This window comes from Podarcis raffonei, chromosome 12, assembly GCF_027172205.1.
Source record: "Podarcis raffonei isolate rPodRaf1 chromosome 12, rPodRaf1.pri, whole genome shotgun sequence".
Taxonomy (NCBI): Eukaryota; Metazoa; Chordata; class Lepidosauria; order Squamata; family Lacertidae; genus Podarcis; species Podarcis raffonei.
In genome coordinates, this window is record NC_070613.1 from 45395323 (window position 1) to 45409595 (window position 14273).

At 43.7% G+C, this 14273-nt stretch overlaps 1 protein-coding gene across 3 annotated transcripts; it reads left to right on the forward strand.

The window, feature by feature from the left end:
- The first annotated feature begins 949 nt into the window (after positions 1-949).
- GGCT (gamma-glutamylcyclotransferase) lies at positions 950-13141 on the forward strand. 3 transcript variants are annotated; one of them, XM_053359183.1, is made up of 5 exons: positions 950-1137; positions 3508-3691; positions 5023-5168; positions 7657-7792; positions 12974-13141. In XM_053359183.1, the coding sequence occupies exons 2-5, from the start codon at positions 3524-3526 to the stop codon at positions 13121-13123; spliced, it is 600 nt and encodes a 199-aa protein (XP_053215158.1). In that variant the 5' UTR covers positions 950-1137; positions 3508-3523; the 3' UTR covers positions 13124-13141. The 3 variants fall into 3 exon arrangements, with proteins under 3 accessions (XP_053215158.1, XP_053215159.1, XP_053215157.1); XM_053359184.1 differs by having other exon boundaries at positions 950-1133; XM_053359182.1 differs by lacking the exon at positions 950-1137 and having other exon boundaries at positions 2986-3691.
- The last annotated feature ends 1132 nt before the right edge of the window (positions 13142-14273 follow it).

Genomic DNA, 14273 nt, shown 5'->3' on the forward strand with positions numbered 1-14273 from the left:
CCTAGGGTTAGTACTTAATTCCTTCTGGAGGTCCACTGTTAACCTGAAACTGTTCTTAACCTGAAGCACCACTTTAGCTAATGGGGCGTCCCACTGCTGCCGCACTGCCGGAGCCCGATTTCTGTTCTCATCCTGAAGCAAAGTTCTTAACCTGAAGCAATATTTCTGGGTTAACGGAGTCTGTAACCTGAAGCGTATGTAACCTGAAGCATATGTAACCCGAGGTACCACTGTAGAACAAACTAGAACAATATAAACTAGAATAAAATAAAATAAATAAAATTAAATACTAAGGTAAAATGATATGAACTAGAATAGAACAAAATAAACTAGAATAGAACAAAATAAACTAGAATAAATAAGATAACTAGAACAGAATAAACTAGAATAGAATAAACTAGAACACAATAAACTAGTATAGAATAAACTAGAATTGATTAGAATAAAATAAGAGGACTAGAACAGAATAGAATAAACTAAAATTGATTAGAATAAAATTGGCAGGGGGTTGGACTCGATGGCCCTTGTGGTCTATTCCAACTCTATGATTCTATGAAAATAAGAGGACTAGAACAGAATAGAATAAACTAGAATTGAACAAACTAGAATAGAATAAAATAGAATAAAAAAAAAACTAGAATAGGCAGCAGAAGTACTACAGGTAGCTGAGGCGCGCCTGCGCAGTCAGAAACTCCATTCCCCGCCTCCGCCTCCCTATCCTGCGCGGTGCCGGCGCGGGAGAAGAGCGTCACGCGCTTCCACCTGGGCATCCGGGAAGGCGACGGAGGGCGGCTCGGCAGCCAATGGGAAGGGCCGGCGGCGGCTCAGCCAATGGCGGCGTCGCGCGGCCCGTCTCGGCCGCTGTGTGTCCTGCCGGCGTTCTGCTTCTGCTGCTGAGGCGAGGAAGGCGAGACTGAGGCGGGGGGGGGGGGCGGCGAAGGCGGGCAGGGGCGGGGGGAAGAAGGGGAGCCCCCCGGGGAAAGGGCGCGGGTCCCGGGGCCCCCGGAAGGCCGGACGAACTCGCCGCTTTGCGCCCCCGTCGGCCTTCCGTGGAACTGCAGAGCTGGAAAAGGGACCCCCGGGGTCATCTAGACCGACCCCCGAGACGCATGAAGCTGAGCGAAGCATCCACGGCAGGTCGCCTCTGGGACAGTTCAGTCTCTGGAGCCTGAGGCCCTCGGGGTCGCGGGTTCGAGCCCCACGCCGGGCATTGCCAGACCTGATGGACATCCTATATACCCTTTTAAAATGTGGCTCTTTTTTTGGGGGGGGGTTATTCTTGTTCTTATTTTGATTTTATATATCGTGATCTTTTCTGCGAACCGCCCTGAGACCTTCGGGTATAGGGCAGTATATAAATGCAATAAAAAAATAAATTTCAGGGGGTTGGACCAGATGGGTCTGGGGGGGCGGCGTCCCTCCCATATCCACAATTCTTTAGAACAGTGTAAATAGGTAAACCGTAAAGAGCGAAAGAACATTGCTCAGGAGAGCAGCTAAGGGGAACCTGATTGGGGAAACCCAGTCAGATGGGCGGGGTATAAATAAGAAAATTTATTATTATTATTATTATTAAAATAGGGATGGGGTCAAGTGTGTACACACACACAAGCACCGTCCCCAATGTCTCTCTAGACCAGTGGTTCCCAACCTCTTTTTGGCCATTCCCCACCTAAGCATCTATAAAATCCTGACCCCCCCCCCCATTACATATAATTCTTATTATTCAAAAAGTGAACTCCTATTCACGTGGAGGAAGCCTAAAAGGCCATTCACTGTTAATAACTCATTCTCAAATTGCCCCCCTGTGGGGCGTGTGCCCCATGTTGGGAACCACAGCTCTTAACACCCGCTGCTCTTCAGGATTTTCCCATGACCGGGAGGTTTCTCAGTGCTACACTGCATTCATTCATGCATTTAGAAATCAAGTAGCTTTTATTATTGAAAGTACATTATAGCTTCTTTTTTATATATAATTTTTTTTATTTGGTGTTTCCGATTAAAATTTTACAGTCACATATCGAACGTACAATATAAAAACAAGACTCCAAAGAATCTCATGGACTTCCCTCCCTCCTATTGTTAATCATTTCCTCCTGCATCTTTTATGATAATCCAAATCTTTTACATCTCCATTGTATGCTGCACTGCATTTAAGCAATTTTGTGTCCTCTCATTTTTCAAGCTTTTCCTCTTCTTGGGTGCACGTTATTTCGAACCCAACACCCACCCTCTTTGCCAATCAGGAGGGCAGTAGAGTCTTGCTTAAAAGTGTCTGCTTCCCATAATTTGCCGGGTTCTTCTCTTTCTTAAGTTTTTTGGTTCCATTTCCCTCTTTAAAGTTCAGTTTTCTTAGAACTTAGAAAGGATTTGGTCCCCTGATCTAAACCGAAAAGCCGCCATTTTGCAATAGCTGCTACATCATCTGTTTGCTGCTTACGAAGGTGTTGAGTCTGTTAAAAAGTCTCGGATGCTGTATGGATGAGGCATGCACTCTTGCAAACTCCCTTTCTCTGTGACTGCAATGCTATGCACGCTTTCCTTGGAAAAACCTTTATTTGAACACAGCGGGATATACTGCCGAGTAAATATGCTTTGGTGTCTGCCTCAGAACATCCACATCATACATTCGGAGCACAACTAAGGCATTTTTAAAGTGCATGACATTCTCCAAAGAATCCTGGGTGCTAGAAATTGCAGCTCTAGGAGAGGAAACGACAGTTCCCTTGATTCTTTGAGGAAACCGTGTGCTTTAAATGCGCTTTTACTGTATGGTGTGGATCTGATTTATTGATTTAATAAGCTGTAAACTGCTTTGAGATTTTTTATTAAAAATATAAAGTGGTATAGAAATTAAAGAATAAAAAATAAAAATCTGCAGCCTGTCCTTTCATGCTCTCATCTCTTTCTCTCTGTATGTGTGTGTGTGTGTGTGTGTGTGTGTGTGTGTATATATATATATATATATATATATATATATGATAAAACTTCAGGGATTGAAGAAATTCCAGTTCTTCATCTGTCCGCTATATACATATAAACAATAATCACTTCATCCACTCCAATATAACTCCTAAGAGAACACCACTTTCTATAAACAAATTATCTTCAGTCCTCAAACCTGAATGCATTATTTCATTTTGTCACACAAAAAGTCTTTGAGTGGTTTCCAATCTTTAGTAAATGTTAACAATGACTTTATTTCTTATTAAACATGTTGATTTTGCCATCTCAGCTAAGTCCGTTAATTGTAAAAACCGTTCTTCCATTGCTGGTAATGATGTCTCTTTACATCTTTGCCATCCACTCCAGTCCTGACAGCAACGTGACGTTACTAGGCAAAACAAAGGAAAAGCAGAGCAATAAGGAAGGGAACATTTCTGTTGTTTTATATTCAGGGTCTGGGCACGGGTAAATTTTGTGGTACTTGGGAACTACTGCTCCATGCTGCTTTTACTGCCTGCATAGCTTACGAACAAACATCTCACCTCCATTTTCTTTTAACAGGGCTCCTTTCTAGCAGATGGAAACCTTTAAGCACTGTACACCAACCGGATTGGGTGAAGGGCTGGATTTCCAAAGCGTCGGGAATGAAAGCATATCGTATTTTGCCTACGGTAGTAACCTGCTGCGGGAGAGGATAATGTTAAGAAACCCGTCTGCCGTTTTTCTCACCCTGGCACAGCTACTGGTTGGTGCTGTCTGTTTGTCTCTTTATGTTGTTAATCTTAATGTTGTTTGTCTCTTTATGTTGTTGTTATGTTGTTGCCCAAAAATACCTTTGTCTTCCATTGCTGTGACTAGGACATGCAGCAGATACTGCTGTGCAATCATCACTTCCTTCTGTGATCGTTTTTCCAGGGAAAGTAGTTAGGCTTCCGATTTGGTGCAGAATCCGTCCTGCTCATACCCATGTGGTGGTGGTGCCTTTTGCAGAAACTGCGTGATGTCATTGTTGTCGTAATGCCAAGCCATACTTTTTTATACATTCAATCTGGATTTCCACTTATTGTGGGAAATTTGCTAAACAGCCTGTTATCCATCTGCAGTCACTCCTGGTGTGGAAGCTTATTAGTCCATTAAAAAAAAAAAAATGTTGGGCATGTCGTCATGAGTGTGGCACTGTTTTTGTGGGTGGTCTTTGTCACCACGCTTCTGTTGCGTCTGTGGAATGCTCTCCCCAGGGAAGTTTGCCTGATACCTTTAGGCGCCAGGCAAAAATGTTCCTTTTTAACCAGGCCTTTGGTTGATCCGATTTACAGTGATACCTCTAGTTACGAACTTAATTTGTTCCGGAGGTCTGTTCTTAACTAGAGGCGTGCTTTCGCTAATGGGGCCTCTTGCTGCCGCTGCGCTGCCAGCACACAATTTCATCCTGGGGCAAAGTTCTCAACTCAAGGTAACTCTTCCAGCTTAGCGGAGTTTGTAACCTGAAGTGTTTGTAACCTGAGGCGTTTGTAACTCGAGGTACCACTGTACATCCTATACCCTTTTAAAATGTTTTTTTGGGGGGGTTATTGGGTTGTTGCTTTTATTTTTATTCTTTAAAGTAATTTTTATTGAATTTTCCACTAAATCATATTCACATTTTATTACATAATTCTATGACTTAATATATTACTCTATAAGAGCGGGTTGTTGCTTTTATTTTTATTAGGTATTTTGTGGTTTTATATCTTGATTTTATTCTGTGAACCGCCCTGAGACCCCCTGGGTATAGGGTGGTATATAAATTCAAATAATAATAATAATAATAATAATAATAATAAAAATAAAAAATTGAATTTATATACCGCCCTATACCCGGGGGTCTCAGGATGGTTTTTATTATTATTATTATTATTATTATTATTATTATTATTATTATCATTGATGATGAATGGGGTTTTAAATTGGACCCACCATTCACTTTTCTTTCTCCTGTCTTACCGATCCACTCCACAGCTTCGTTTGAATTAATCACATGTCTTTTAAACCTATAGATATATAAACGGAGGTTAATTGTTCTCCTTTTAACTGCAGGATTACAAACTTGCTTTTGGCTCTCATCATGGCAAGCCCAGTTCTAACTGGCATGGAAGTACAGCAACTATAATCCATAGTCCTGGTGATGAAGTGTGGGGAGTTGTATGGAGAATGAGTCCTACCGATTTACCTTCTCTGGATAGGTGGGTGTCTTCCAAGTTCTGTCATCTTCTCTCAATTTAATAACATAATGAGCCACACACTTTCTTAAATGTTCTGGGTGTTTTGTTGTATGTATGGCATCAATTCTTTGCCAAAGCAATTGCCGGACTCCAAGTGAACAAGTTTCAGTGCAGGGGGGGAATATGGCTCGAGTATGAAGTGCTCACTTGTAACATTTACAGAATAGAAACTAAGCAAGATACCGTATTTTTTTTTAAATAGTGATTTTCCGGCATGTGCTAATTACCAAAGCCCATCAGTTCACTTTTCTTACTGAATTAACAGCTTTGATTGGGTATTTGGCGCCTGTTGCAGAACCTGATTTAATCAGATGGGGTTTTTATCTTTGATAAAAGCAGCAGGAAAAATATAAAGAACTACGCCGTTGTAATAAGTATGCAGATCCTGTGCATACTTACTCAGCGGTAAGCCCTACTGTATTCAGCAGGCTTTACTGCTAGGTAAGCGTGCATAGGATTGTGCTAGAAAGTTACTTTACCACTATTGACAGCTGTAATGGTGAAACAGAAAGCAACAGGAGATCTTTTTTTAAAGGGGAACTACAATGGAAACTCGGTTCTCAAACGTCTCCATTGAGAAACGTTTTGGAACGCAAACGCCAAAAACCCGGAAGTCGAATGCCTTCTGCTGCATGTTTTTCAGTTTTCTCAACTGAATTTGCAGGCATCCCTTTGAGCCTTGGTTTTTGAACATTTCGGAAGTCGAACGGTCTTCTGGAACAGATTACGTTCGAAAACCGAGGTTCCCACTGTACCTGTTGCAGGAGTTTAGAGCTGTGCACGATGGCCTGTCCTCTGGGGCTTTTGCTGAACACCAGTGCCTAACCTGGATGGTTTTATTACTGTATTGCCATAATCCCTCTTATGACATTCATTTGGACTTGCAGAGTTTCAACTATATGTGGGCTGCTTAAAATGGTTCAAGTCTAGGCCTAAGCAAGGCGAAGAGCTTGAAAGCTCTTTTCCTGCCTGGTCCACTTGGGGTTACACAGCGCAAAAAAGAGCTTTTAAGTTCTCTGCCTTGCCGCCAAGCTCTAGGAATGCTGGGGATACTTGCTCTCTCCTCCCTTACCCTTTAGCCAGAGGGCAGCTCCAAAGGTTTGGCTATACCCATATTTTATGCATATTCCCCCGGAACTGACCCCCCGCATAAGATTAGGTAAGTAAAGGTAAAGGGACCCCTGACCATTAGGTCCAGTCGTGACCGACTCCAGGGTTGCGGCGCTCATCTCGCTTTATTGGTCGAGGGAGCCGGCGTACAGCTTCCGAGTCATGTGACCAGCATGTCTAAGCCGCTTCTGGCGAACCAGAGCAGCGTTACCTTCCCACCAGAGCTGTACCTATTTATCTACTTGCACTTCGACGTGCTTTCAAACTGCTAGGTGGGCAGGAGCTGGGACTGAGCAACAGGAGCTCACCCCGTCACGGGGATTCGAACCGCCAACCTTCTGATCAGCAAGTCCTAGGCTCTGTGGTTTAACCCACAGCGCCACCCGCGTCCCTCAAGATTAGGTATTCCTGCGTAATATTTTCTGCTGTTTATTAAGTCGTAGTAGTTTTCTTTCTTCTTGGTTTTGCTCTTTATCTTACAATGTTGGTTTAATTTTAATGTGCCCTGCTTTGGGCACAAGAGAGGGTGGTAACATTAAATAGATGAATAATGGGGTTCTCTTGTGCTGGTCTGCGTAGTGGCAGCAATCGGAACAGGGATCTCCTCACTGGGCAGGGGAACTCCCTTACGATCTTACGTATTCTAGTAAGTATTAAGAGTTAAGTAACATTGCAGATGAATCAGTGAGACTGCACCCGCTAACCATGACTGGCAGCACATTCTGAGAAAAAGCTTTGGGTTCATACAACACACATCACATGGTGGTTGATGGGTTGGCCAGTGACTTCAGATATTCTAGGCAGAAGCATCAGGGAAGGAAGTGAAAATCTGTACGTGGTGGCAATTCCTTCTTCTGGCAAGGGTGGGATTGGTAGCGACTGCAGCCTTGTGACTCACTTCTTGAAATAACTGCCCCTATTAATAAACGCTGTTAACTAGAGTCTCTTCCTCTTTAACAGGGCCAGTGTTGCGTACATAACATTTTATGCTTCCAAGCCCTTATAAGCTGTACAGATGGGTTGCCAATTCCTGCCCCATTCAGCCAGAAGATTATGGCACCAACGGTGTAATGTAGCACAGTCCATAAGAGAACTTACCTAACGATGTTCAGTAAAAAGCCACACAACTCTATACCTCCCCTCTTATTTAGTTCTAACTTAATTTTGTGAACAGGACCTCAGAAAGCTGCTGTCTGGATACGGCCTAAATTTCATGAACTTACCTTGTCTTTGGTCTGGGTGCCTTGCTAAATGAATAGTCTGCTTAGAAAGCAAATTACTACACTTTCTTTCTCAAGTTAGTGATTTGATCTGAAAGGTATTCCTTATTCTGTTTCAGACAAGAGGGAGTTGAACAAGGTATTTACATCCCAATAGAAGTTACAGTCCAGACTCAAGAAGGGAAAATACTTAAGAGTCGTAGCTACCAAATGACAGACTATGTCTTAGGCCTTCCTTCCCCGCAGTATAAAAAGGTAAGTTTCCTATGTGATTCTAAGGAGAATATGAGCGGATGAGAGAGAAACTGGGTTACTAATTATAGTAGTAAGTGTAGGTTTTCTGCGAGTGAAAATGAACTCATTCATAAAAGTCTACCTACATGATGCTTAGTACAGTGGTGCCTCGCAAGACGAAAAGAATCCGTTCTGCGAGTCTCTTCGTCTTGCGGTTTTTTCGTCTTGCGAAGCAAGCCCATTAGCGGATTAGCGCTATTAGCGGCTTAGCGGGCTTAGCGGATCAGCTGATAAGCGGCTTAGTGGATCAGCTGATAAGCGGCTTAGCGATCAGCTGTTTAGCGGCTTAGCGGATCAGCTGTTAAGCGGCTTAGCGGCTTGGGAAAGGGGGGGGGGGGGAAAAAAACCCTGCAGGAACTCGCAAGACATTTTCATCTTGCGAAGCAAGCCCATAGGAAATTTGTTTTGCGAAGCACCTCCAAAACGGAAAACCCTTTCGTCTAGCGGGTTTTCCGTCTTGCGAGGCATTCGTCTTGCGGGGCACCACTGTAATTGTCCCCTTTGAGCCTAAGCTGTTCATGGAACATGAAAAGCGAAATAGCTTAGCTACTTTGATACTAGGGTTACGTGAGTTGTGCTTTTATAGTGGCACTTGGGGATTGCCACGTGATATGGTGCTTTAGCTAGATCAGTGCTGCCTCCTTTTCTCCACTGAGGAGCAAACTCAGGCTCAGTATAGGCCTGCTAAGTCAGGCAAATTGCTTGTACAGTGGTACCTCAGGTTAAGAACTTAATTTGTTCTGGAGGTCCGTTCTTAACCTGAAACTGTTCTTAACCTGAGTAGCACTTTAGCTAATGGAGCCTCCGGCTGCTGCTCCGCCACCGCCGCACAATTTCTGTTCTCATCCTGAAGCAAAGTACTTAACCCAGGTACTATTTCTGGGTTAGTGGAGTCTGTAACCTGAAGCATCTGTAACCCGAGGTACCACTGTATCATATCATTCAGGCTGATGACATAGTGATACCTTCCTCCCTTTACTATAGCCATGGCCATAAATATACACAAGTGGCCTAAATTGTGGACACCTTTTGGGAAAAGTGTATTTCTGAGGTTTGATGGCTCATAACACCACTTTTGTTTTGGAGTAATACCATAAAATTATATAAGATAATTTAATAAAGAATGTAATGCAACAAAGTTTGTTCAGTTATCTGTATTCTATCAAAAGTTATAACCAAATAACCAGAAAAGGGAAGCACAACTTGCTTAGGTTGATATGCAGTATCTGTCCTTCATTTGAATGTAGCCAATGAGCATGAGTGTTTAGAGAGCCAATCAGGTGTTGTGAGCCATCAAACCTCGGAAATACACTTTTCCCCAAGGTAATACATTTCCCCCCAAGGTAAAGGTAAAGGGACCCCATTAGGTCCAGTCGTGGACGACTGGGGTTGCGGCACTCATCTCGCTTTACTGGCCGAGGGAGCCGCTGTACAGCTTCCAGGTCATGTGGCCAGCATGACTAAGCCGCTTCTGGCGAACCAGAGCAGTGCACGGAAACGCCATTTACCTTCCCACCGGAGTGGTACCTATTTATCTACTTGCACTTTGACGTGCTTTTGAACTGCTAGGTGGGCAGGAGCAGGGACCGAGCAACGGGAGCTCACCCCGTCGTGGGGATTCAAACTGCCGACCTTCTGGTCGGCAAGTCCTAGGCTCTGTGGTTTAACCCACAGCACCACCCGCGTCCCACTTTCCTCCAAAGGTTTCCACAATTTTGGCCACCAGTGTAGTTGAAGACACTTCTGCAGCCCTCTCCTTTGCAGGGGTTAGGTGGCAGACTCTCCTAACCCTTCTGCATCATGGTCTGATGCTGGTCATACATCTCCTTTAAGAGGGTTGTCTAAGAACCATGTCAGCTTGAGCCCAGATCCAGCTTGGCTTGGAAGTGCCCGACTTAAACTCATACCCTTGTTCAGCAGCCAGCTGATCATGACTACAGTGGAACCTCAGGTTAAGTACTTAATTCGTTCCGGAGGTCTGTACTTAACCTGAAACTGTTCTTAACCTGAAGCACCACTTGAGCTAATGGGACCTCCTCTTGCTGCCGCGCCGCCGGAGCATGATTTCTGTTCTCATCCTGAAGCAAAGTTCTTAACCTGAAGCACTATTTCTGGGTTAGCGGAGTCTGTAACCTGAAGCGTATGTAACCTGAGGCGTATGTAATCCGAGGTACCACTGTACTTTAAAAGCAGCGGTAGTAGTAGAGAGCAGTTCTGGCTCCATAGGAGGCACAAGTCTCTTCCTTGTGGCGTTGGGGGAACATTGAAGGAATGTGCAGAATGGTTGGGAACACCCAATTGCTTCCCCCCCCCAGCTGGGTCCTCCTTCCTAACTGCTGAAACATTATTGTCGAAGGCGCACAAAAACGGTGGATCCGGTCTTGAGCCAGGGCCCAGTCTGATAGGAAGAGTATCATAGAATCATAGAGTTGGAAGGGACCTCATAGGTCCTCTAGCCCAACTTCCTGCAGTGCAGGAATCGCCATGACACATGGCCACCCGACCTCTGCTTAAAAACCTCCAAGGAGGAGAATCCATTCACAGCCTTCCAAGGGAGACTGCTTCATTCCTTACTGCCAGAAAGTTCTTCCCAAGTCATTTGGTCGGAATCTCCTTTCTTTTAACTTGAAGCCATGGGTTCGGTTCCTACCCTCCAGAGCAGGAGGAAACAAGCTTGCTCCATCTTCTTCCATGGGGCAGCCCTTGAGTAGCGACCTCCCTTCTCTTCTATCGTGGACTTTTCCACTCCTGGGAATAGGGATGAGGAGGTGTTGCCCCACCACTTCTGGAGATGATCCACCAGTGATACTCCATATGTCTGTTTCAAATGCAGAACCAGCTGAACCTGCAAAACCTGTGAGTTCTGTTAAGGCTCCCAACATTGGCCGTGTTACTACATGTCAAGAGTAGCTTGGCAGATGCTTAATGGCACATGCAGCCCATAACACGGTAGTTTTCAGCTGCTGTTGGATGCCAAGACTGTTACCCAAATAAAAACTGATATACTATACTTCCTGGTTATTATTATTTTTTAATTATCCAATTTTTGGATAATTAAGACAATCAGATTTGTATCCCTGTACAGATAACTGCCCTCAACCCCTTTCTCATTAGATGTAGAGAAAAATAAGTAATCTGCCCATCTCTCACCTTTGTCAGCTCCCAGAAGCTGTTGCTTTGCCAATCTTAGGGGCAGGGCACATGTTTTCAGTTTCAGGAAACCAAGTCGTAGAATGAGCATTTCTGCTTAATTTTGCTGCTTCCTACGTAGGACCCGGGTGGCGCTGTGGTCTAAACCACAGAGCCTAGGGCAGGAGTCAGCAAACATTTTCAGCAGGGGGCCAGTCCACTGTCCCTCAGATCTTGTGGGGGACCGGACTATATTTTTTGGGGGGGTGGTGGGAATGAACGGATTCCTATGCCCCACAAATAACCCAGAGATGCATTTTAAATAGAAGCACGCATTCTACTCACGTAAAAACACCAGGCAGGCCCCGCAAATAACCCAGAGATGCATTTTAAAAGGGCACATTCTACTCATGTAAAAACACCAGGCAGGCCTCGCAAATAACCCAGAGATGCATTTTAAATAGAAGCACACATTCTACTCATGTAAAAACTCCAGGCAGGCCTCGCAAATAACCCAGAGATGCATTTTAAATAGAAGCACACATTCTACACACGTAAAAACACCAGGCAGGCCTCGCAAATAACCCAGAGATGCATTTTAAATAAAAGGGCACATTCTACTCATGTAAAAACACGCTGATTCCCGGACTGTCCGCGGACTGGATTTAGAAGGCGATTGGGCCAGATCCAGCCCCCAGGCCTTAGTTTGCCTACCCATGGCCTAGGGCTTGCCAATCAGAAGGTCGGTGGTTCGAATCCCTGCAATGGGGTGAGCTCCCGTTGCTCGGTCCCTGCTCCTGCTCACCTAGCAGTTTGAAAGCACATCAAAGTGCAAGTAGATAAATAGGTACCACTCCAGCGGGAACGTAAACAGCGTTTCCGTGCACTGCTCTGGTTCGCCAGAAGCGGCTTAGTCCTGGCCACATAACCCGGAAGCTGTACGCTGGCTCCCTTGGCCAGTAAAGTGAGATGAGTGGCACAACCCCAAAATCGTCCCTGTCTGGACCTAACAGTCAGGGGTCCCTTTACCTTTAACTAGGACCAGATTCTGAAGATGTAAACAGCCCCTCCAGTGCCCTTTAAAAAGCCTCTCCTGGGATCTGTGGATCCTCAGGGAAAGTTTGGGAAGTGCTGCAGGGAGAGGAGGCAACTGGGAAAAACGGGTGTGAGCTCACCCCGTCCTTTCCTGTGGGTCCTCTGGTGTGGCGATAGGCACATCCTCCCATGTCTTGTCAGGTTGTGGTTTGTAAGTGTGAATGGGCTTGATCTTAAACCGCAAGGGAAATGTTTTGATTGGGTGTTGTACAACTGATTTTCATTCGGTTGAATAGATCACTGGATCTATTCCAAGTGAAACTGGGTTGAATGTCCACCCATCAGCTGCCCGTTTGAATCAAATTACACACTCACCTGCCAATCATCCAGTACAGAGAAATGGAGTTTTGTGCAGGAATGTGTGAACCAGTGCTAACATATTCTCATCATCCCTTTCCCTGGTTATTTGTGTGGATATGGCTTGTGGAATCAAACACTGCCGCTTTATTTTTTTTAATACAAATTTTATTAAATTTTCTGTTTTACAATTTAGAATATTCCTTTAAACGTCCTTAAAATATCAGTGACTTCCCTTCTTCACTTTCCATGGTTCATTTTGCATATCATAAATCCCTGCATATTTTACATAAACCATTCAGTATTCCGTTATTACATCCATCGAAACTTATTGACACTGTTGAATTTATCTTAATGCTGCCCATGTTTTCAAGTGTACACAATTTCCCCCTGTATATTCAATAAACATTTTCCAATCTTCTTTAAACGTATGTTCTTCTTGTTCTCTTATTCTATATGTTAGGTCCACAAGCTGCGCATATTTCATCAGCTTAAGTTGCCATTCTTTAGTTGAGACCTCGCTCGTTTTCCATTTTTGGGCTAACAAAACACGGGCTGCAGTAGTGGCATACATAAATAATACTGTTGCTTTAAATCCTCATTTAATGTGGTTCTTCGTAGGTCATTTGTATGGGTGCAAAGCAGAACGGTTTGCCAGTGGACTACCAGAAGAAATTAGACTCTATACAGACGAATGACTATGCAGGACCTGTGCCGGTTTTTGATGAAATTGAAGCTGCCCTCAGCGAAAATGAGATAACGAAAGAATAAAGAAATGTTTTAGAATCACCTACTTTGGTTTCTCTTTATCATCCTTATATTTGAGTACCTCTCTTATTTTGTTAAATCCTATGCATGTCTGCTCCGTTGTGAGCCCCATTGAATTCAATGGTACTTCCATCTAGGATGGTGTAGGATTGCATCCAAAAATGAGAACAAAAAGCTCTTGGGTGCATCCTTGATTAATGACATTTAAGGTGGTCCTTGATTAAGTTGTGCTTCTACTACACAACTGCAATATTAACTGTATTTATTCCAGGTTGGTTTTTTGCTTTGTTTTCTATCTCCATGGCAAACACAAAGCCAGACTGATGACGGATCACACAATTTGCTTTAATTGACAAGGGTGTCTGCATACCAGCTCGGTCTGTCATCAAAAATATCACACAGAGCTGGCGCTGTGTCTTTCTTGCATCTCCACCCCCCTTTTATTTATTTTTATAATAAAAAAAGCTGGTTTCCCAAAAAACCCACCTGTTTCACCATGGAGATTTTGAACTAATTTATTTTGGAGTAGGGGAAGAAGTGTTGTTTCTGGCTCGTAAATTTCCCGCTGTTTTAATTACCCCATGCAGATCTCTGAAATCCCCCCATCTTGTCACATCAAACATGTTGATGTGATCGCACCGGTAGCATTGTGCATAACCAAGATGTTGAGTTTGGGAAAGGAAAAAAAGGACCTAAAAGGTACGGCGCTGTTCAGTAGGAGCGCACACTTCAGTCAATCCAAGCTTAATTTAAAATGTTTCATCCACTAAAAAGGTGGCCTTACTTGGGCAAATCTATAAATATATATTTGAAGTGGTTTTTTCTTTTTAAATGAATGTTATAAGTACTCTTTCACTTTTTATTTAAACTGTAAAATGTAACGGCATGGAAGGGCAAAACTTCACAGCGCAAAGGGATACTGAAGTATTAAATCATAGCAAGATTCCCTTTCCAAATAAAGATTGGTAAAAACAAAAGTATTCTGCACCGGTGTGGTTCATCATTTATGTGACTAAAGGTTCTACCTAGTCCTAAATGAGCCAGACATTTGCATATACCTCTGGCACACTGAGTGACCATGCGCTTCAATAGCTGTATGAGAATTTTTTTAAAAAAATTGAGCTCTGCCCTTGAGATGCTTTTAATTTATGAG

Coding starts and splice junctions, on each gene's coding strand:
- GGCT (XM_053359183.1), top strand. CDS start 3,524: ATGGAAACCTTTAAGCACTGTACACCAACCGGATTGGGTGAAGGGCTG. Junction 3,692..5,022: donor TCACCCTGGCACAGCTACTG/GTTGGTGCTGTC, acceptor TTTTAACTGCAG/GATTACAAACTTGCTTTTGG. Junction 7,793..12,973: donor CTTCCCCGCAGTATAAAAAG/GTAAGTTTCCTA, acceptor GGTTCTTCGTAG/GTCATTTGTATGGGTGCAAA.